Source organism: Pangasianodon hypophthalmus, chromosome 2, assembly GCF_027358585.1.
Source record: "Pangasianodon hypophthalmus isolate fPanHyp1 chromosome 2, fPanHyp1.pri, whole genome shotgun sequence".
In the NCBI taxonomy this organism is placed as follows: domain Eukaryota; kingdom Metazoa; phylum Chordata; class Actinopteri; order Siluriformes; family Pangasiidae; genus Pangasianodon; species Pangasianodon hypophthalmus.
Window position 1 is genome coordinate 12,349,472 of NC_069711.1, and position 23,552 is coordinate 12,373,023.

Sequence of the window (23,552 nt, forward strand, 5' to 3'; positions counted from 1 at the left end):
AAACTCTAGAGACTGTTGTGTGTGAACATCCCAGGGGATCAGCAGTTATAGAAATACTCAAACCAGCCACCTGGCACCAACAATCATACCACAGTCCCTGTTCTAGTGGTTGATGTAACCATTATTATTCATGATTTTATGCATTGTACTGCTGCCACACGATTGACTGATTACATAACTGCATGAATGAGTACATGTACAGTAGATATGTTCCTAATACAGTTCTCAGTGAGTGTAAATCATGACTTTTCCCTTCACACTAAGGCCAGTGAGTGTGTGAGCCTTATCAGGAATACCTGATAAATGAGACATATAGTAGGCTCACACACACTACCATCTGTTGCTTTTAAACTTATCTGGTCAAGTTAATATTTGATGACATTTATGTCTCAGACCTGGGCAGATCATAGCCACTTGTAAAAGGCAGGAGAGGAAAAAGCCATGGTTTAATCTCCTGGCTTGAACAGCTCTAAGACAGGTAACATTTGGGTACAATGTAGCCTAATTACTGTAATTATTCAGTCTAGTTTAAAGTGAGTTTTCAGTTTTGGTGGTATTATTTGGCATTTGCTCAAATCGTCGACTATATGATTGATGGATTTTCTTTTTGTTAAGCGACACAGCAGCACTTCTTCCTCTCCCTGCTTCCGCCATGTGTGGCGCGTCACGAGGCTGAAGAGTCTGTCAGCACAAACAGCGCGAAAGTTTGCGTCGGCGGAGCAACAATGCTTTTTTTTTTTCTTAAAAAAAAAGGGGTGTTTCTGTCTTCCTACGTTTAACGGTATGTAGGAACCGGTGCGCCGCGGTGAATGTGTGTAAGACAGCGCGCTACCACGGCGGTGAATTGTGAATTGTGAAGATGCTGGAGTGAGGAGCGGTGTTGTTGTAAAGGTAAGTGTACCTTTACAGCTTAAAGGCTTAAAGACTCGGCGACGGAAATATAAACTCGCATTCTGAACCCACGCTAACGTGTTTTACGTGTTAAAACACGCTGACTTTGGCATGAAATAGGCTGCAGGCTGTACAACGCCAGGGCGAAGCTGTTTTGCTGAGCTCTTCTGAGCGCTGCATTTCCAGTTGAGTTGCTGGTAAGGAGGAAGTTATCATTTTGCTGTCTGTTGCTTTGTATCTCTTATATGAGTGATGGCGCGCTTTGACATTAGCATTGGCCTTTTCACTTCATAAAACGGGAGAAAATTCGACCGTATGATAGCCATACTTCCTAAATTCATGGTTTTGGTATGCACAGGTGTGTGTCTATAACTTTATATTTTGAAAGAGGACGCTATACAGCACCTCAGCAGCACTGCTGAGGTAAATTAGGTAGGCTAGGGAAGCTGCTAGAATATTTTGAAACAAACTTGTTTTGAAGGTCAGTAATATTCTGTATTGGTTCTGAAAGCATACAATTTCTCTCATTTGTACCTGCAGTCAGAAAAGGTTTCAAGCAGAACGACCTTGAACCCTTGAGGAACCTTTTTTCCCCCATCATTGCTTTGGTTTGATTGATTTCATTGCTGCCTCACATTTCCAGGGTCCCCTGCTGGATTCAGGGTTCAGCTCATGTTACTGTCTGTGTAGGTGTCAGTACTGTCTGTGTCCTCTGGGTTCTCCGGTTTCCTCCGTTCACCCAAAAAGATGCCAGTAGCTGGATTGGCTGCCTCTAGGTGCGAATGTGTGTGTGAATGTATGCGTATGGTGCCATGCAATAGACTGGCATCTGGTTCAGGGTGTGTCCCTGCCACCTCGCATCCAGTGGTCCTGGGATAGGCTCTGTATCCCCCTCAACCCTGACCAAGATAAAGCAGTACTGAAGATGAATTAATGAATGATTGACTGAATGGAGATTATTAGATTTTCTTCTCTCAGTATAAAATCATATAGCTTCATCACATCCCTACTTAAAATAATGTACTAAATAAGAAGTCCAGGTCCACATTCTTATATCTCTTATATAGCTTTCTTATCTTTCTATCTTTAATATGCCCTGGTTTATTACGTAGTCATATGTAAAACTTTTATATCTTCTAGGCTTATTAGCAATGGACAGTCCATGTTCTGTGAACCGAAGGCAGGCATGGGCTCAATGCAGCCGCCACTGGCTCACAGTGGAAGACACAGAGCCACATGCATCTGCGTCCAGTAACGCACGTACCACTCCAGCTGCACAGCTTTCTCTGCAGGACGAAGTCTTTCCTGATGGTAGGCTGCAAAGTGATACAAAAAGTTACATGTTTACAGAAATTAATGTTTTATCTACAGAGAAAATATGCAGAAATGGCACAGGTTAGAAAGTTTTGTAAGGCATTGAAGGTTTTTAGTTTATTGTCTCGCCACCTATTCATGACATTCTGTATCAGAATCATCAGGATACACCTTTATAATGTGAGGATTATTTTTCAAATGTAACCTGAGGGCAAATAACATCAGGATTATAAATGATCAAATCCATTGTTCCAGTATGCATTTCATTAGACTGTAGAGAACTTTGTTCTGCTTACTCAAACATGTCACCTCAAAGCTGTGCTTATAATAGGGAACATTTGAGGAACAGCTATAGCTTTGCAAGTGACTTTAGTGTTGCTATCTAGCATTGCAAGACCTTAGAAAGTGGTATCTGACTTTTTTTTCCCCAAAAATGAGTGTTATGAGAGTTATTTATATGCCAGTGAGTATATGTGAGAAGTTGTATACAAAAGATTGCATAAAATAAAAAATATATATTATATTTAAAATGTATATGTATATATAGTTTAAAATTATATGTGATTTGATCTTATTGGGGGTTAAAATCCCATCGCCCAATATCTAAAAATCACAGAACAGTCATGTGGATAGTTCCAAGACATTGTATTCGGCTCCTACTGAATTTCAGTAGATGCAACTGAGAAACTCAAGCCTGCTGGAATTAGTGCTGTGTTTGGACACATACTCTGTAGTCTATGCTGTAAGACCGCATACTGATGTTTGTTACACATGTGGGGACTATCTTTATATCTTTTAGAATAACAAGGATATACCAGGATAATAGCTTCATGATTAGTACTCCATACTAAGCAAATAGTTTGTGTGAAGAAAATCTGTCTGATGGTTTGTGTACAGGAGCTAAAGAAAAAAAATCATCAAAAATATTTGGGTGTGCTTTGTGTGTACTAAATGCTGTGTCATTGATGTACAGTTCATAAATGACATCCTGTTTTTGTCAAACTGCTAAATACTTAGGATGGATATGGCATAATGCTAGCCATGCTTTTGTTTGAAGACAAATTATTTCCCAATAAGAACAATATTTGCAAAAATTTGCAACTGTTACAGTGAACTGAAGTGTGGTGTGCTGTTTTTCTTGATTTATGCAAATACAACAATCAAATGACTGCTATTGAGGGAAGCCTTCTAAGAGAATTATTTGAATTTCTGTAATGTGTTCCTAAGAAGTTACTGTGTAAAAATAAAAGCAGTCTCACTCACACTCACACTCACACACACACACTTGCTAACACTTGTTTGTATGTATTTCCACAGGATGCGCTACAGGAAAGATTGAAACCTGGCTCCAAAGCTGTGGGTAAGTCTGTGTGTTTGTGTGTGTTTGTGTGTATGTCTGTGACTCTGTCTGAGGGAGAAGAGTCTACGTCAGTGGCCATGCAGGTAGCTCTTTGTGGTTGAATGTTGTGCTTCCATGCAATAAAAATAAAATGAATGGAAACTCAGAGTCTGGTTAAAAGGGTAGGATAAAAATAAGAGAAGAAATGAAAAGGAAACTAATCAAGAACCAATTAAATAAATTAGAATATAAAGAAAACTGTTCTATATTTAGAAACATATGATGAAACAATTGCCATCTTATTCATATGGACATTAGAAGGGAAGTAGGAAATAGAAAATGTGATCATGACTGTGGTGGTAGAATTTGGTGTTTCTGTTTTGTCAGGTTTTTTTTTTTTTTAAATAATGACTGGTCAGAACAGTGGCACTGTTTAATTGCATTTTGCACTGTCCTGTGCAGATGCATTTTTAACCTTTGATGAACCGCTGAGATACCTTTGCATTTCTGACACCAGTTTACCACTTGCATGAAAGCTCTGATTCATCTTCAGTCCAGTGAGGTTATTGCAAGTGTGCGTTTTTATCTGAGAATCTTCCTGTATGCTTATAATTCACCCACATACCATGCTGATTCAGATGTGATAAAAGTAGCTGTTTTCACTTGTGCTCTTGCCAGCTCTTATACTTTTTTGTATATGTAAATTCAGAAATGAAGCCAGTCAAGAGAACCCAAGTCAACTCACTCTGGGTAAGTTAGGAGGAAGCACTTTATAGTTATAGCACTATAGAGTTACACATCAGCTCTAGCAATCAGACTGGGTTGTCCTGAGATTCAGTGGCATAACAGATGCACAAAATGCTCTATACAAATCTGTTTTGGGAAATTTATGAGCATGGGGTTTGTGAGTACCTATTAAACATATCTGTCTTTTCCAGAATCTTTGCTGAAGTCTGCTAACAGTTTTGAGGACGACCTGAGCCTCGGGGCTGAAGGTACAGAAAATCAATCCTGTAGTACCGGTTATCAGTTTTTATTTGCGTGAGCCAGTTATATTGATAATAAGTGAGACAAGTTGACAGGTGGTACGGGTGTCATCTTGTCCCTAGGCAAGCCTTAACTTGTCAGCAAAGTGTTGTTGCTGATGAGTTCACTTCTCTCAGTATTACATCATACAGTGCATTTTAAACAATTGTTCATTATTACAAGAGGAGCACTACTTGCTCTGTAAGTGATATATTAAGTGTAAGTGGCCGCTGTTGTTATAAGCAGATACAGTAATCAGTGTGCACACGCATGATAAAATATGCATAAATAAATTAATGAAGCATTAGGATTAGTGCTGAAATTTAATCTGAGAAGAAATGCGTTACTTCATAATACACATTATACTATGTCATTCTGTTACAGCTACAGGACTAGATGATGGATTGCATGACGAAGAGTTAGGGTAAGGAATGTGTTACCTGAGTTACATTCAGTCGTGTTGAAATCCTTTCCTTAAGGGCTTAAAGAGCCCTAAATATCTTCACAGCAATATTCACAACCTTTACTGGATTTCTCTGCAGGCACTGTCCATTGCTCCTGCCTCCTCCTAAATCACGTCGCAAAGATTTGCACACAAGGTTTACAACCTGTTTAACTCTCTCCACCAGCTATAATATCTGTGGCTTTTGTACCAGTAATTAATTATTTCTGTGTGTCATCAGCACTCCTCAGCAGAGGCTTAACCTGCCATTCAGAAACATGGGCCACAGTGTTGCATCTAGTATCTTCTCCTCCACCACCAATAAAACTGCTTCCAGGTAAGTCAACTCAAACAACAGAGTCTTGTGATCCAAGAAGTGGATTCTGTACTAAGTGCATAGTTGTCATGAACCTAATTTTTCCTTTTTGTCCATCTTTTGCATTCTCCCTCTCATATACACCAGTGTGTCTGAGGTCCTGCAGATGTGTGCTGAGGATGCAGAGGAGACTCTGTACCAGTTAGGATTTGGTTGTGAGGAGCCACAAGTAACAGCCCGTATTCCAGCTCGTTTCTTCACTTTCCCTTCGCAGCTCAGAGGCATCAACTTCCGCCTGTTCCTTGAGTCACAGCTCCGCCGCATTCGGGAAGAGGACCCCAGCCTCTCACTCGCTAGTAAGTAACACTAATCAATGTAATCAATGGTGGAATTTAAAAAAAAATCTATTTTAACCCCAGCTGTAAAGATGAATTCACATAATTGAAAAAAATTGTTTATATGGTTGTGATCTCATTTCAGTAATGTTTAGAGGGCAAGTATGGAAGAATAAGAACTCATTTTCAGATCAAGAAAAGTATTGAAATTCAGAAAACACTTAAAAAACCATGGATATTCAGTTGTTAAAGTAGTGGTACAATCAAATAGAACTTATTGTGCACATTCCTTGAGGGAAAAGAATGGGGAACATGATACAGTCACTTTTCGAGTTTCCATAGTTTCCATAATCAGTTGCTAGGCAACTGATCATGGACACAAGCTAATAACTGAGGCTAATGATTCATCTGTACATACTATGCAAAGGCAAAGTACAGTGGAAATGAGACAGAACCAATGACTGTCATTTCTACCCCATGCACTAGTAAATTAACTGTATGACAACAATTCCACAGTATTTAAAACTGAACTCGCATGGTTTCCACCATATTGAGAAACATTCTTGTGTCACAGTAACAACAACAACAAAAACACAATACTTCCGAAGTAGTCAATATCAGTCTATTTGAAATCTTTTCAAACACTGTGAACATGACCTTATCAAGACAATAATCTGTTGATCTGTTTCAGTAATGGGCCCTTTTCACACTTCTGGGTTTTCGTTACTGGAAGTGGCCTTCAGAGGGTAACTCTGCTTCCAACAATGCAATGAAAGAAATGGAATCAAACACCATTTATGAAAGGCGTCATAGAAAACTGTGAACTGTACTGGAATTAAAAAAAAGCTTAAGTAGCAGCACAAGTAGATTTTGGCATGGGAAATAAACTGCAGCTGCAGTTTGAAGAAATGGTTCTCTATCTAAACAAAGCGAACCAAAGAACAAAGGTGATAATGGCACTTTTTCTGTGGTAAACAATTGGCTGTAAGGCTTACAGGAAATCATTTTCCCATTTCTACCTACTTCCAATTTTTGTGAAAAGGGCCTGTTCTTTTCTCTAACACAGTTTTGCATTTCAATTTGTTTAATGTTCATGAAACAGTAAAAGGCCTTTAAAAATTATCAAGATCACGGAACACAGAACCTGAATTAGGTTCCGTGAAATGAGTCTTAACTGATGATGCATGTTAAACCATTTAACATTCCAATAAGTAAGCAGACTTGCAATACTAGTAAACAGTTACTAGTTACATGTAGGATGGATAGAAGATCATTACTTGTACACAGGGATTTTAGAAATTCAGAGCATCATTGTACAACTGCAACAGGCCCAGATATTTTCTGGCTTTCTTCAATCAAGTATTTTTGGGGTTCTCCTTTTTGCAGGTCGTTTCCGTCAGGTGGAGGTGTTAACAGCCATGGCCAATGCTTTCTATTCTCTCTACTCCCACGTATCTCGGACACCGCTTCAGAAGCTGGCACCCCCTGAATTCAGCTTTTCTTCTCCCACTATGGAGCGGAGCATTGGTCAGCGCTTCTTTGGCAATGTCCGCACTGAACCACGCTCTCCCGTGGAGCGTCTCAAAGACACTGTGTCCAAGATGTGCTTATACACACGTGGCTCGGACTCTGCTTCTCCAAACTGTTCTCCTCGCAAGAGGAACAGCCTACCAGATGTGGTTGAAATGATAGTAGGGAATGTGAGGGGTGAAGCGAGCCATGACCAGAGTAATGGAATGTGGATACGGGCGCAAGCAGGGGATGGCAACGTAACTCCTAAGGTGAAAGATGAAAAGGCTCTACAGCATGCTGAAGTGAAGGCTGCTGAAAAAATGAGTGACCATGAGAAAACTACAAGTGCACACAAGCAGAGGATCCAGCGGTGGTCACAGTCAGGGCAGAGAGAAGGTCCTAGAGCAAAGGGTTGCCTGTTTAAGTCACACCATGCATCTCTGGAATCTAGGCATACTCAGACTTCACGGGATACAGACTTGGATGAAGGTTCCTCCAGTTCCTCTTTGCTTCCTGACTCCTCTAAAGATCCTGCTGATACTAATGCACCAGCTCCCATTGTTGCTTATGATGAAATTTCCCCTCATGTAGTGGAGCATGTGCATAAAGCACCTTATGGGTGTCCAGAGATGCATAGTGTATCAACAGTGGGCTTATCAACCTCTGCTCATATGCACAGTCCAGACTCGTGTCCTAGGACACCTGAACTAGAGCACAAGCTAAGCATTACGGATACAAAATCATCCTCGTTCTGTGCTGGTGATGAGCTTATGGTGGAAGTACCAGTAACTTCAAAGATTTCACAAGGTGACCTTGTGTCCCTACACCCAAGCATCACACAAGGGTCACCATGTCAGATCATGGTCACTGGATGGGAGGATGATGATGACCCTATTTTACACAGAGAATCATTTGACGACTATAATTATTTCATGTACCCTGGTAGCACTGCGCAGGTGCATTCATCCCAGTCAGACCAGCAGAGGTACCTGAGCCCCAACAACCCCTCAACTAGCCAGATCAACTGCCAACTCAAGCAGGCCAACTCCTTTGAGTTGGAGGAGGTATGTAGCTACTAATATTTTTATAGAAGACATTTAACTTTTGTTAGTTTGTGATTTAAGAAACAGCGAGTGTTGAAGCCTTTGTACACTAAAACAGACGTGCATTGTAAGGAATAATTAGGGCGTGCTGTTACAGGAATATCATTAATGATGGTGTGGTGTGATGCCGTTCCCACCCCAAAGTTGTTTACTGTCTAATAGCAGCATGCTTCTTAAGTGTTGTAATCTTCTTATACCATAGCAATTTGCCCATTTATTAAAGAAGGAAACACCATTCTTTTTATTTTGTTTGACTTAGGTTATAAAATCTGTAAACTGTTGTTTCTTCACCTGCCTCTCTTATTTTCCTGTCTTGAAGTTAATAATACAAAAATGCAGCATGTCAAGTTGCTGAGAAACTGCAAATCCCTTTCCCATGTTGGACAACTGATGGGAACATCAGCTTTACCTCTGACTGTTACAAAGCACTGGAGACTCCTTCCATAAATGTTAAATAAACATGTATATAATGTTAAATAAACATGTAAAATCCATTTATGTGGAATGTCTGCTGGACAAGTCCCTGTGTATTAATTGTTACATATTACACTATGTACATTAATATAAACCTGTGAGTTGCCTTGTAGCTGGCACTAGTTGCAAAAACAGCAGAATTACACAACAGTTCATTCCGGAATATCTTCATGGCTTGTGCGATAATCCTTAATTGATTATCAACTTCTGACTAATCAGATTAGAGAATTCAACAGTGTTGTGGTATAAATTAATGTAATAGAGGGTAATAAACAGTTCACAATATTTAATCAACAATTGTACATCACAGAGCCCTGACAATAGTGAACAACAGTTCAAAAAATTGAGATGAATTCTATCTCTGAACCTAAATATAACCAGGAGTATTTCACACATAGTTTTGTATTTTGGCTGTATTTTTACACATCTCTTTATTAATACAGCCACCCTCTTTTTACCCTCACCATATTTTTTCTCTTCTCAATATATTGCACACTTGCATGCAGAGAATATTATTGTGGCCATAGAAGTCAATCAGTTTCTCACCTGCTACAGCCCAAATCAGTGGCATATGTTAAATATGCAGAATTTACTTAAATGTTCACAAGTCAAGTCTATGCTGAGTGCTGAATAGCCATTAATATGTTGCTTCTGCAAAGGTGCAGAGTGTGGGAGAGGAGGAGAACACATCAGTGGAGCAGTGTAGTGCGTACACACTGTCAGTTACAGCATCTACGCATCAGAAATGTGAGTCATACCAGTTGCTCTTTCTTCATATAGGTTTTCCTACATATTGAATTACTTTAGACCACTTCTTCCTTAGACAGAATTTACTGTCATTCTCTCAGCAGAAAAAACTGCTAATGTGTGAACAGTGTGTGTGTATGTGTTAAAAAGTGTTAGGCAGATAATAACCACACTTGAAGACAGTAAGGCGTTATTGCTGTTAACAGTGACACACACAGTAACTTATTGCTGTTAACACTGACACAGTAACAAAAAGGGCATCTTACAGGAAGTCATGAAGAAAACCATGAAATGAGCAAGCCACATTCTCAGAAAATTGCATAGCAGACAGCAAAACGAAAGCACTTGTCGCAAAAGATTAATCAATTAATTCTCATGTATTCGTTGACTGTTTGTCAGGTTCACCCTTGAGAGGGGACAGTTTCCAGTCAGACAGCAGTGGCTATGCTGAAGAGGACATGCAGAATTTACTCACCTCCACTAACAGAGAGATTAGCTGAAGACCAAAACCCACATGTCACACATCCTTAATTATCTATTTTAGGGTTTTAGTTCTTTTAGAAAATACAGAGGAGCTTTCTCACACAGAGCCATAAAAAGATATTTGTTTTACTTTTGAGAAGTTGAAAAAGCATTACAGCTGCAGCAGAAGGCATAGATAACAGTGCTACTTATGTAGGCTAATTTCTGTCACTTGTCTGTGATAGTCACTTGGCTGTGTGATAAACATTGCCCAACATTTGGCCATTTGAATGTACTGCAATTAAGCAGTACTGACATTACATTAACTATGCTAATGTGGTTTTTATTCTGTAAGATTGTGCAACTGCAGATGTTTTGAATATTTATTTTATGTTTTATGATAATAAAGTATTTATTTGCATATCAGTGCTAATATCAGTGGAGTGGAACAGCAAATACAAGTGCCATGTGTTTTTTTTTTTTTTTTTTTTGGTCTGGTCATACTATAACATGAAACATGAATCCACACTGAATTAAAACATTTTTATTATTAGTTTAATGATGGACCTCTCACAACTCTAAAACTGTTCAAATGAATTTTCTGTACATTCTTGCTCAGAACTGTGTAATAATCTAGTTCCATAATGTACTAACTTCATTTAATCTTGCCCAAAAAAAACCAAAATACTAATATTTTAATGACTTTGAACTGCTCACATGATCTTATGCAATACCTTAAATTGAGGAAAGGGCAATTTGTGGATTTGGGCAACATGTGGACCCAATAATTGAATAAATATGGAAATAGATATGTACTATGTAATTAGCAGAAGTGAGTTGCAATTCTTTCTGTTAAAAATTCTGGCAAGGCAAACTATGTAAACTGTTTAAAAGTCAAGTTAAAAACATTTGTATTTTTAAAATAATTTAGGGAACTGTTAGTTTAAAATGTAATTTAAAGGGAAGAAATTTCAAGATAATTTAACAACAAAATAAAATTGTACACATGGAGGTAGTAGAAAAACAAGGCCCTCTGTTAAAACCAGTCCTCAACCATTTTTGGATACAAAAGACTTAATCAGTTCATCTTTCATTAGAGCTCATGGGAATAAGTCGAGTGTCTTTGGGGCATTAGGAATGGTTTGCCAACATGATGATGTGCCTATAACATCCAGTAAACCCCAGTTTACAGTACTGTACGCTTCAGTACTGTCGACTCTGGACCCATGTTTCTGGTGAAGAGCACAGACTCACTTTCCACCGGCCATGATCTTGAGGTACTGGAGTGCATTGTGCGCTGCACTGGCCCGTGCTGCGTCCTGACTGGGAGCAAAGCCATGACACACAGTGATGGGCTGAGTGGACAATTCCACAAGACACTGGTACAGGCCACTGAGACTGCGTTCCTCTGGACAACACACACATACTCACATTTAGTTCAACAGATTAATGTCATCAAGTTTCTCAAAAGAGAATTACCTTCCCTTTAAAAAAAGATAACCGACAACTGCATATTATAAAATGTCTATAATTTGACAATTTATTGGAGCCTTTTTAATAGCACTTTTTATTCCTGAACTTTCCATTCACAAAACAAATTAGGTCTGAAATGACATTATTAGAAGCCTACTTGTTTTTGATTTATTGAGATTTGGATTAAACCTAGCCAAACAGAATAACTGTAAGAACTCAATAATATAACCATTTTGATAAAAGAGTCCGGAGTCCACTTTGACAACCATTGGTCTAGGTATAGTAGTATTCACACTCATGAAATGTGCTTTTTATTTGACAGAGGATCTGCACTCAATGTTAAAAATTTTCAAAACTTGAAAAATTTAAAATTGTATCAAGTAAAACCTGATTGAAGCCTTTCATTCAGGTTCATGGTGGTTACTGTAACATGTATTCCATTAAAATGTAAACTTCTAAGAAACTTCTTAGCGAAAGTTAACAACTCTTCAACTTTCAACCTACTCGTTGAAAATAATGGTGCAGGGTGCCTGTGTGAATTTGGACTTGTTCTCTTTTTTTCCCCTAAACCATGTGTGAGAAAAGCAGACAGTGTCCAACATTATCCTCTTATTAGTCTCTTAATAAAACCTCTCAATAAATATGTACATAGCTGAAAATCCATTTCACTTGACATCCAATAAGGCAAACAGATGACCTGTGTGAGAAGGGAATATGGACTAGCAATCACAATCACTTCATTAGAAACAAGCATGAGTAATGTGCTTAAAAAAAAAAAAAAAAAAAAAAAAAATTATGTGCATTTGAAGGATCCCTTCTGCAACTGCCAAGTTGTAAACACAAACTAAAACCACCAGATACCAAAATTTACCATAAAAATGGTCACACATAACAGTTACAAATTTTTGGACTTGGGGGGAAAAAAAGTTAGTCATGCTGCTTACCTATGTCCAAATAGCTGACGTCAAAGCGCTGCTCTTCAGAGAGGTCGTGGAGCAGAGAGCAGAAGTTGGAGTTGGGCAGGCCCAGAGGGTGACTACGCAGCTGCAGGATCTTCTCTCCTGCCGAGTTGCGCAAAGAATCCCATGTACATCCAAACCCCTTACACTTCCCTCCCTCTAGTCTGCCACCTATGTGCTTAAACAGAGAGCAACCCAGAAAAAGCAAGCTTAATTATTTGAGGTGTGTTACAGTGTAGCGTACCACGTTATTTTGAAGTATGAACATCCCTCACCATGTTGAAGGTGTCGTCCTCTGCCTCAGCTTCATGGCTGCTGCGCATGTCTACAGGAACGTCGTGAATCCGGGAGAGCATCTTTGCTGCTGCATTCCTCTTGGCAAGCTTCTTTGATGTACCACTACCTGTCAAATCCAAGTAAACATCATGATTTGTCCAAAATCAACTGTACATATGAAGATATTAGGGGATTGTACTACTGGCACTAGAACATATATTTATTCACATAATAATTTTCACTGATTAATTAACTGGGAGCCATTTACAGAAAATCTCATTTTAAAATTAACTTAAGAGCATACTTACCAATCTCAACAAATTTCTCTACTTTGCATGTCATGGTGAACTCTTTGCGATGTGCAGGCCCAGACTCTTGCGTGACTGTGTATTCTGGTAAACGCCAACCTTTCTGCACCACCAGTTCCTACGAAAGGGAGTGAAATTTATTCATATATATACTTTCAACATTAAAAGGGATATTGTTTAGGTCTAGAGAGTTGCGTGTATGCACAGACTCTGAAAAGAATCTGTCTCTGACCTGTAGAGCTCCAACTGGATTACATTCAGCTTGCTGGCTGGAATTGGATAACTTTATCTCCGACTGGGAGCTGTAGGAAACACTCAATACAGTCAAACATAGAGCATACATTCAAACCCTACAGTATGGTTTGACTGGAGTTTGTTAAGTTTTGCCAAGTTAAAAATTCAGTAGCCCTTCGAGAAAGTGGACGCTCCAGTGTGTTTGCCCAGACCCATGTTTTGGTTGCCTGGAAACCTAATTGACTAGGCTAAAAAGTAGCAGCCTATTCAGTTAGTTCCTTGGCAGATAGTAGCAACTAGCAATGTAATGGCAAGTTAGCTAACTAGTTAAGTGCATTAATACAGACTATTGGAAACAAACAAAGAAGTATATGAATTCCAGGCAAGGGGATGACGATGTAGCCATAATCTGTATCCTGTCCTGGTGAAGATTCTGATGTACCACATCTTGTTTATGACCTCGACAAAGGAGTCAGCAAGTTGTTGGCAAAAGTTTCTGTTATGAACTGCTGTGTTCTTTCCTCATATCACAAGTAAAAATACCATGAGGTGATCACAGTGCATTAGACCAGCAGGCGGATTATATAATGGCTTTGCACTGCACTTTATTTCGCTGGGTTTCATCAGTGTTAATTAGTAAAAATCATTCTACTGTCAGCCAGATTGCACATCGGCCAACGTGTGTAGTTCAGCAGACGGCGGGATTCTTAACAAGTAGTGCACGCTACTTCCTACTCAATAAGATGGAGAGTTTATTTTCTTTCTCTGGTTGTTGGACTTGCTTTTCCTCCAGGCAACTACAAATAAAAAACTTACAACCTGGGCACAAAATGTGCTTGCCCTGGGTATCCGGGCTAGTGATTTGTCCATCCCTGAGGAGTACATATTTTTTCATTTGTTGATGTTCTCATTCAAAGCAATTTGCAAATGAGGCAGAATGCAAGACAAGGATATAAAAGTTCCACAAAACTGTTTCCACCAAATGACCAGAAACAAGAGCAATGAGTTATAGAACAGTGACAACTAACCACAACAGCCAGAGAAAGTGCTACAGACACCAAATAAACAGTGCATCCTGATTACAATTTGACACTAATAAAAATCCTTACCCATTTAAAGCATTCTTACCAGTCTCCCTCCAACGGGATGTCTATGTCATCAAAATGTTCTCCCTCCATCACGCTGCCCTTTAACGCTTCCAGCATCCCTCCTTTCAGCATCTTGAGAGCAGCTTCAGCAGCCTTGTGTTTGGCAGCCTTCTTGCTGGGGCCCTGGCCTGTGCAGCTGATCTCTCCCACAGACACGCGGAAGGTGAAGTTGGGCTGGTGGGCCTGACCTTCGGCCTTCAGCAGGTCATACACCGGTGTCTTGCCTATCCGCGTTCCATACTCCTGCAGCAGACTGATGGGCGTCTTCCCAGGATTCACAGCCAGCATTTGCTCTATACTGAGAACACTGACAGAGAGACAGACAAGAAATCACTTTAGAGCATAAAGGTACTACCACTATCTGCAAACAATTCACACTGTCATCTGCATGTCTGTATATTAATGCTATTATTGTAGTGTCTTGTGCTGTTTGCACACGTGCACTTTATGTAGTTCTACGTAGGTCTTATTTAGTCTCTGTGTAGTCTCATGTAGTCCTGCATATGTCATATTTAAGACATACATAAATGCAGAAAGGAAATTGTTCATATCACACACTCCAGTGTCACCCAAATGAGGATGGGTTCCTTTTTGAGTCTGGTTCCTCTCAAGGTTTCTTCCTCATATCATCTAAGGGAGTTTTTCCTTGCCACAGTCGCCTCAGACTTGCTCACTAGGGATAATTTTGTCTAACATCTAGGACTGTTTGCATGTTTTTGTTTCTGTTTGAATGTTTTTTGTTTCTTATGTTCTGTAAAGCTGCTTTGAGACAATGTTCATTGTTAAAAGCGCTATACAAATAAAATTGAATTGGATTGAATTGTTTAGTCTGTGTAGTCTCATGTAGTTCTCGTGTATGTCTTATTTAGTCTCTGTGTAGTCTCCTGTAGTCCTGCGTAGGTCTTATTTAGTCTCTGTGTGGTCTCATGTAGTTCTCGTGTAGGTCTTATTTACTCTCTGTGTAGTCTCATGTAGTTCTTGTGTAGGTCTTATTTAGTCTCTGTGTAGTCTCCTGTAGTCCTGCGTAGGTCTTATTTACTCTCTGTGTAGTCTCATGTAGTTCCGTGTTGTTTTATGTAGCACCATGGTCCTGGAGGACTACTGTTTCATTTCACTGTGTACTGCACCAGCTGTATATGTTTGAAATGGCAATAAAGCTACTATCGATTAGCTACAACGATTAAGTAATCACAGATAACATATATAACAACAAATGGTTCAGGGTGGTTTTTTTTTTTTTAGGCCATTTTAGTTTAAGACGAAAGAATTGAACACCAGATAGAAAAGGAACTGAAATGGTTGCTGATTATCTAGCCTGATAAGATACACAGCTGGTATACAACAGTTGTTGTGGTATTGTTAACTACAAAAACTAGCCTTTATACAGAAAAGACACTTGTGAACAAGGCTCCTTAGCAAATGTGTTAGGTAGAAGGGTAAAACAATACATTTTTCAATAACATGTCCGGTTTTTTTTTTACTACAGTAATTAAAATATGAACGGAAGGTTGCTAGCTAGCTTAGCAAGGTTAGCAAACCCGTTAGAGCTAGCAGGCTAACTGTCCGAAGAGACGCTCACCTGGTGCACCCAGAGTTTCTCCTGCAGCTGTCCGGGCTTTTCTCCTCGCTCATTCCCCAAAAACAGACAGAAGGCCCACTGGTTTAATATCGCAAAATCCCCCCCAAACAAATGGAAACCCCCTTGTTATCATGAGCTTTATAGTTTTGCTTGCTGGTAAACCGGTGAGGCGAGAGCGCAAGCTCTGCTCCTACAGTCTCACATGCTCACACAGCACGCAGTGTGAAGCGCGCGACGCTGAAGAGCTGGAGGCTGAACACAAACCAATTTCCTATTGGATATTTAGTACACTTACAGGGTGGACAAGCCATTACTTCATGCCCTATGTAGTGCTCGTATGTAGGAAGCGGGAAGTCATTTGGAATTCCCGCTACATTTGAGTGCCTGATAATCCGAGGAGGGCTGAATAATATGATCCTATGCTGCCTTCACGTGCTATCGGAATTGTCCTAACTGGTAATTACAAGTATGTTGCGTTCACATGCTTTGTCGTCGGATAGAACTTGAAGCATGGACGACGCCAGGTTCATTCATACATATTTCTTTTTTTTCTTTCACTTTTATTTTGACACCATAACACACATTACTCAGAGACCTTGCTGACAGTAAGGGACTTTTGGACAAATACAAGCTATTTTCACAGTGTAAAAATGTACAGCATGCATACACTGGTTGCTGATATAGTACACACATGAATAGGACCAAAACGACAAGCGCTAACAGTTAGCTGCGTTTAGGAAAAATGAGCAAAATCTGTCATTCAGTACAGAAATTGTACTCTCCTCCGCCATGTTGAAAGTTTAGGATTCCTCTCATCTCAGAAACTCGGGCATCTCCGTGTTTCCCAGTTATTCATGAGCAACCTCCTAGTGGGAAACTCTTAGTGTTTACGATAATTACGAAAGCACGTGAAGGCAGCACAATTTATCAAACTACTATACCGTGTCGTGTTTACAGTGCAAGGATTTTGTGCTCTTTTGTCAAAAATACTTCCAGCATAAAGCTATGTAGCATATTCTTATAACGTTAATTGTCTGGAAAATGCATCCAGGCCAGTTGATAAATTGGTCCTGTTTAAAATCTTCTGTGCTTCTGTGCAAAGGAAACCCCTGTGTTGTGGGAGGGGAACTCATTATAGGTGCTATTTTTTTATTTTTATTTTTTCAATTTTTTTTTCTTCAGCGTAGCACCCAGAAGGGTTCGGTTTGTACCTGTGAGGAACCTTCAAAAGTTCTATGCAGAAGCCTGCAACAGAGGGTTTCCCTTTCAAAAAAGGTTCCCTGTACAATCTATTAAAATAATAATAATAATAATGATAATTATATATCCAAAGAAAATTTTTTTTTTCATTCATTCACACGTAGGAGCACTTTAAGCATAGCATATTTTTGGAGATTGGAGGAAACCAGAGAATCCAGAGTAAACCTGTGTGAACATGGAGAATTTTCATTCCACACAGACAGTAACCTGAGCCAAGATCAATCCCAGGAGCCTCAAGCTGTGAGGCACCATCCTGCCCTACTCCCACATGTAGTCATGTTTCATTTTTCACTACACCAGCATTGAACCACTGGTTCATTGATAACTTTTTGAAGGACTTACAGCTACCTCTACAGGCATGAAATGGGCAAAGCACACATATGCTGCCTCAAGAATATATACTTGCAGCACACACTGCGAAAAAGTAAAATTATTTTTTTCCCCATTTGTTTCTACTTTCCTAGTTTTTAAATTTATATCTTATGCCAGAAATGCCATGAGCCACCTTTTAATGTACTGAGATTTATTTTAAATATTGCTGATTAACTGTGGATGGAATTCAGCTTTGCTCTTTCAACACAAGCTTGGGATTGGTTGTTAAAAACACTGTATATAAAGCCACCATTATAATCAGTCACAAATGAGACACACATGCACATGGGCAAACTCTGAATGAGGTATTAACTCCATGACCTTTCTGCTGTAAATATACAAGTGGTGTCCCATTTCAACTGACAACTGCACATAAGACAGAAGAGTAGGGACAGGGGAAGTAGTATAAAATGAAAATCTAGTTTATTTAAAAAAGGCTAGTGTTAGAAAGGAAAATTTGGGTGAAAATATTAAAAATTCAAAATGTATAGAATCTTTGATGTGACACAACCTTCTTATTGTTTAGAAAACTGCATCTTCTCATTTTAGAGCTAGAACTAAAAATAAATAAAACCCCACAAGGATAATACAGTTTGGATGTTTCATTTAGTATTGACTTTCAATCAGACAAAAGTAAGACTAAAGAACTGTACAATAACTCTCAAGCAGTCTTTTTTTTAATCAAAATATCATTTGAAATTACACTCTTAGGAAAAAAAGGGGTTCTTCAATGAATCTAAAGGTTCACTGGATAATTAATAGATAGAATAAGAAGATAGAAAATCACTGTTGTAGTGTTCTATAAAAAAAAAAAAAACCTTTAAGTGTTCTTTCAGAGGCTTAATCAAAGAACCCTTAAGGGCTCCAAATTTTCTAAGAGTATAGGAAGATCACATACGTTCATACAAGAGTCCTTAAAACCTAAAGTGAGAAAGTGACATGAGAAATAGTTCACATGCTGTTACAGTTTTCTTTTAGCCATGTTCCTCCTTTAGCCATTACACTTCTTTAACTGATTTTTCTGAGACAGCTGATTCCTTGGCTCCTCCATTGCTTCCTGCTCAATCTCAGCTGGGATAACTTCTCTCATCTGATTGTCTACATTCCCATTTGTGGCAATCTCTGTCTCATCTGAAGCAATCTGAATCTCCTCCACAGCAGTCCCAGATTCTTGCTCTGCATTACCATCTTCCTGGGTCTTAATTTCTGCAGTTGATATCTCATCTGAAACATTGTGGATTTCTTCTGCAGCATGCTCAGCGTGTTCCTCACTAAAAACCTCATCAGGTGTATTTGAGAGCGCATCTGTTTCCTCTGAACCTGTCTGCATTTCCTGTGCTGGAGTAGACTCTTCTTGCTTCCCCACAGCAGCTTCCTCTGTTTCAGTAGTGGCGGTGGTTGAATCCTCTAAAAGAGTCTGGATCTCTTCTGCATCTGGCACCTCTGTTTGCTTCTCTGTTTCACTTGTAACCATGTTTGCCTTCTCTGAATGAATTTTAATCTCTTCTCCAACATTTACCTCCATGTTCTCATCCATAATCTCCCCTGTTTCAACTGTCACACGATCTGAATCCTCCAAAGCTGTCTGGATCTCATCTACAACAGTCTCCTCTATTTCATTTGTGACCATGTGTGCCTCCTGTAAAGTCTCTATCTCCTCAGTAATATCCACCTCATTTTGTTCCTCAGCAACATCCCCTTCAATTTCAATGTCCAGTTCATCTGAGGGCGTTTGGATCTCTTTCACAGGTTCCTCTACAGGCCAGTCACTTGCTTCAACTTCTTCAACAGCTGCTAGCTCCCTATTATCTCTAAGCTCTTCCTCTTCTGTAAATTCTTCTTCTACAGTATTTTCCAACTCCTTTTCAGGTGCTTTTTTCTTTTTGTTGTCTGATGTGGTGACCTGTTCCTCAACCTGAACCTCCTCTTCAGCTCTGCTGGGTTGCTGAACTCCAGGCGAAAACTGAAATATTCCACAATAAAGAGCTTACAATTAGGCAATACATTTGTCTAGAACTCTAGGCTTAAAGTGTAATTGTTATTTATGTCAGCTGTCTCTGAACTCAAACACTGCATGTGGTTTAGGACATGCAGGATGTGCTGTAGCATTATTTAATCTACATTCATTCATCCATTCATCTTCAGTAACAGATTTATCCTGGTCAGGGTTACGGTATACCTGCTGCCTATCCCAGGACCACTGGCTGTGAGGCAGGAACACACTTTAGATGGGACAGGTGTCGACTGCACAGCACCATGCACACACACATTCACACATTCATTCACACCTAGGGGCAGTTTAGAGTAGCCAGTCCATCTACTGCCATGTTATTTGACAGGTAGAAGGAATCCAGAGGAAATCCATGTGGACACAGAGAGAACATACATGTAATTTTTTCTTTTTTTTTTGTAGTTGCCAGCCATGCTTGTACCTGGATCTGTAAAGCCTCCAACTGAGCTGCAAGTTGGAAATGAAGACTCTCTGTATTTGTCTGATGATCTTCCAGACGCTTATACAGAGACCTCAGCTGCTTCTCAAGATTTTGTGTCCGCTTAATTTGCTCAGATTCTAGCAGCTCTCTGTCAGAAAAACAATGCGGTTAAAAAGCAATACGCACTTTTCATTTTGGTTTAAAAGCCATTTTCAAATATAAATTGTTCTTTTGACTAGACCTGTTCTTTATTATAGTAAAAAACATTTATTTGCTTATGGCAAATAAAAAGTTTAAATCCACAAAAGCTTTAATCACAAGTAGCACACATTCACCACTAGGACTTAGAAAAAATACAAATACACAATAAGCTATGTATATCTGAAATGTTTTAGTTATTAACAACTTATCAACTGATAACACTAAGCACATTTATCTACTCACTTGACATCCAACAACTCCCGTGCGTTTGTAGCAAGTGATTCCTGGTTGCTGGCAAATAATTCTTTTATTTCGTTGATCTCCCTCTTTTGACCCTCTAACTGAGACATCAGACCATCCACAATGGAGATCTGCTCATCCAAATGTAACTTGGTGACTGAAAGCGTGCTTGAAAACCCAGAAATCTGAACGGCTAGTTCTGCGTTAGCACTCAACATGGTGTTGACGCTCTGCTTCACAACCTCAAACTCAATACTCTTGTTCTTAATGATGGCATTCAGAGCAGCAATGGAAATAGTGTTCTGCTGGAGCTCTGCCAGTTTGTCATTCATCTCAGTTTGCAGGGACCACACTTTACTTTGAAGGTCTTTGGACTTGATTTGTTCGGATGTAGCAAGGGCGAGTTCAACCTGTCTCTGTGCTTTGGCATAGGCATCTTCCAGAGCCAGCAGGCGCTCTTCAAAACCACCCACATTGGCAAGCTGAAGAAAGAAACAAAATCAAGAACACAGTATACATGTACCATGATTAGAATGGAAATTTGGTCACATATGATTCACAATTTACACTATCTATATTCACTTGATTACTTGCTAACCTAAGTGCCATTTACATAGTAGCAGAAACGTTTATGCAAAGGTTAGGGCTAAGAATAAGGTTTATCTTTCTTGGTGAGGTCTCATCATATTTTTTGGTAAAAATAAAATTAACTTCACATATCTTTGCTTTGGCATTTTGTACACTCTTATACATGAGCAATAAGTATAGGACCCCCTGCTCTCTAAAGCAGTGTTGTACAAAGAAATATGACACTACTCTGTACTGGCCTAGTGAAGCTATTAATGGCATAAAGTGCATGACAGAGTTCAGCACAGTGTGGTCAGCTGTTGCTATTACGAGAAACTGTAGAAAGAGAGTGCTGTTTTTATTGTAAAAAGCATTGCTTATTTAGTAGTCCATCCACGCCACCAAATGTCAGTTTTGAATAAGAAATCTGCTTATTTTCCACGCATAAAGTGAAAGCCAGGTAAAAGCTGAACATTTTAAAGGCAGAATAAACTTACCAGTGACTTGGTAGCCTACCTGTGCGTTATCAGTCCCTAACTGCTGCTGCAGCTTCGTTATTCTCGCCTGCATGGACGCCAGCGTTTCCGACAGACTGTCGATCGTTTGCTGGTGATCGCTACAGACCCAGCCGAGCACTGACCCGCCGACAGCGAGGATAAGCAGCAAAACACCCGGGATGACATACTCGTTAAAACCTCGGGACGACTGTCCCGCCGGTGGCTCTAAAGGTAACCAGCTATCGTCCTGTTTACTGCTGCTCTTTCCTCTGCGCCTCGCCATCGCGCTCCTCCGCAGAGCTGCAGGTTTACACCCGGTGGCCCGGAATGAAACGCCTTGACCCGTGCTGTGGAGACAGTCCTCCAGCGGCTCTGCACGCGCACTACAGCCTGGTTACAAGGCCAAGCGTGTGCGTGTGTGTATGTGTATGTGCGCGCGCGTGCGTGTGCGTGTGGGCGGATTATAACGTCTGGGTGACGCTGCCAATTCAAACCTGGTGCGCCGTCGTCATGACTGTCATACTGCATATTGTTTAGGCATTGCTCGGCAAATATAGTGCTCACAGCCAATTCATCTAATTCATAAATAATACTTTTTTCAGCATATTCATCTATCCTGCTGAAAAAAATCCAGTTTAGTCTTACAAGCTGCTAAAACACCTGGTCAAGTCGGTAAAACATCTTTGCCAGTTGGTAGAAAGGAAACAATTTCTGAATTACTGCTGCAAATGCTTCATTGCAAATAGTCATTTTATGAAAAATAATAGGAGTAAGGTAATTAGAAAATCTCAAACATTTATTGATCAGTTTAGTCAAGTAACAAGTAAACTAGAAAATAACTTACTAGATGATCTACCAGCTTGACCAGCATGGCCTGAATTTCAAATTGTCAATAGGAAGAGGGGTTTTGATTGAAGAGCAAAAATTCCATCCATCCACTTTTTGTACTGATTATCCTACACAGGGTTGCAGGGGAGCCTGAAGCCTATCCCAGGAGACTCAGGTCACAAGGTGGAGGATGCCTTGGATGGTGTGTCAGTCTATTGCAGGGCACAATCACACACTACAGACAATCTGGAAATGCTAATCTGCCCACAATGCATGTCTTTAGACTGGGGAGGAAACCCCTGAAGCACAGGAAGAACATGCAAACTCCATGCACACAGAGCAGAGGTGGGATTTGAACCCCCAGCCCTGGAGGTATGAGGTAATGGTGCCAACCACTAAGCTGCCATGCCTCCAAAAGTACAAATAATTTAAAAAATAATCTTTTTGGTCAAACTATATGCTACATAGACAAATATGGTGCATAATATTACTAACTAATAGATATGTCCATTGGATATAAAAAGTCTACACACCTATTTTAAAATGACAGGTTTTTGTGATGTAAAAAATAAAACCAAGATAAATCATGTCAGATCTTTTTCCATTTTTAATGTGATATAGCAACCAACAAAATTCAAGTGAAAAATACATAGAAACGTTTTAGTTTTAGGGGTTAAAAAAAAAGAAAATAAAAGTTGCATAACTGTGCACATGCTTTTATAAAGGGGCATGTGATTGTGCTAAGAATTAACCAATCACATTCAAACTCACGTTCAAAAGCAACTATCATACACCTGTCATTAATGAAGTGATTCTAATTAACCCCAAATAAAGATCAGCTGCTTCTGTAAGATTTTCCAGAATCTTCTTGGTTTCTCCTGACTGCTAGAGCCATGGTCTGCAAAGAGCTTACAAAGTATATACGGGATCTCATTGTCAAAAGGTATCGATCAGGAGAGGGGTACAAAAGAATTCCCAATACATTAGATGTACCATGGAACATTATGAAGGCCATCAACAAGTGGAGAAAATGGGGCACCACAGGGACATCACCTAGAAGAGAACATCTTTCCAAAATTGATGAAAGGACAAGACAAAAACTTATCAGTGAAGCTGCCAAGAAACCAACAGCTACATTAAAGTAGCTGCAGGAATATGTGGAGAAAAAAAAAGACAGCGTATCATACGAAGAACTCCATACCCACAGTGAAGCATGA

General features: G+C 39.6%; 3 protein-coding genes across 8 annotated transcripts; 1 reads left to right on the forward strand and 2 right to left on the reverse strand.

Annotated features, from left to right (window-relative positions):
- Positions 1-431: 431 nt before the first annotated feature.
- On the forward strand, positions 432-10,382 carry tespa1 (thymocyte expressed, positive selection associated 1). Of its 5 annotated transcripts, none has more exons than XR_008301249.1 (12): positions 432-891; positions 2,032-2,202; positions 3,523-3,565; positions 4,254-4,294; positions 4,483-4,539; positions 4,955-4,994; positions 5,113-5,169; positions 5,254-5,349; positions 5,476-5,684; positions 7,050-8,239; positions 8,598-9,499; positions 9,899-10,004. XR_008301249.1 is itself a non-coding variant. In XM_026918367.3 (12 exons), exons 2-12 carry the CDS (start codon positions 2,043-2,045, stop codon positions 9,997-9,999), a joined length of 2,082 nt encoding a protein of 693 aa, XP_026774168.1. In that variant the 5' UTR covers positions 432-891; positions 2,032-2,042; the 3' UTR covers positions 10,000-10,382. The 5 variants fall into 5 exon arrangements, 4 of the variants coding, with proteins under 4 accessions (XP_026774168.1, XP_026774187.1, XP_026774178.1 ...); XM_026918367.3 differs by having other exon boundaries at positions 9,412-9,499; positions 9,899-10,382; XM_026918377.3 differs by lacking the exon at positions 432-891 and adding an exon at positions 912-1,088 and having other exon boundaries at positions 9,412-9,499; positions 9,899-10,382.
- Positions 10,383-10,490: 108 nt separating this feature from the next.
- Positions 10,491-16,367, reverse strand: tarbp2 (TAR (HIV) RNA binding protein 2). Of its 2 annotated transcripts, none has more exons than XM_026918407.3 (7): positions 15,939-16,365; positions 14,340-14,666; positions 13,210-13,279; positions 12,978-13,095; positions 12,669-12,796; positions 12,379-12,571; positions 10,491-11,369 (listed from the first exon to the last, which is right to left on the reverse strand). In XM_026918407.3, the coding sequence occupies exons 1-7, from the start codon at positions 15,989-15,991 to the stop codon at positions 11,212-11,214; spliced, it is 1,047 nt and encodes a 348-aa protein (XP_026774208.1). In that variant the 5' UTR covers positions 15,992-16,365; the 3' UTR covers positions 10,491-11,211. The 2 variants fall into 2 exon arrangements, with proteins under 2 accessions (XP_026774208.1, XP_026774216.1); XM_026918415.3 differs by lacking the exon at positions 10,491-11,369 and adding an exon at positions 11,474-12,131 and having other exon boundaries at positions 15,939-16,367.
- Positions 16,368-17,974: 1,607 nt separating this feature from the next.
- On the reverse strand, positions 17,975-21,951 carry zgc:66479 (uncharacterized protein LOC327541 homolog). The gene is made up of 4 exons (XM_026912949.3): positions 21,527-21,951; positions 20,447-20,925; positions 20,003-20,150; positions 17,975-19,533 (listed from the first exon to the last, which is right to left on the reverse strand). Exons 1-4 carry the CDS (start codon positions 21,788-21,790, stop codon positions 18,562-18,564), a joined length of 1,863 nt encoding a protein of 620 aa, XP_026768750.2. The 5' UTR covers positions 21,791-21,951; the 3' UTR covers positions 17,975-18,561.
- Positions 21,952-23,552: the final 1,601 nt, after the last annotated feature.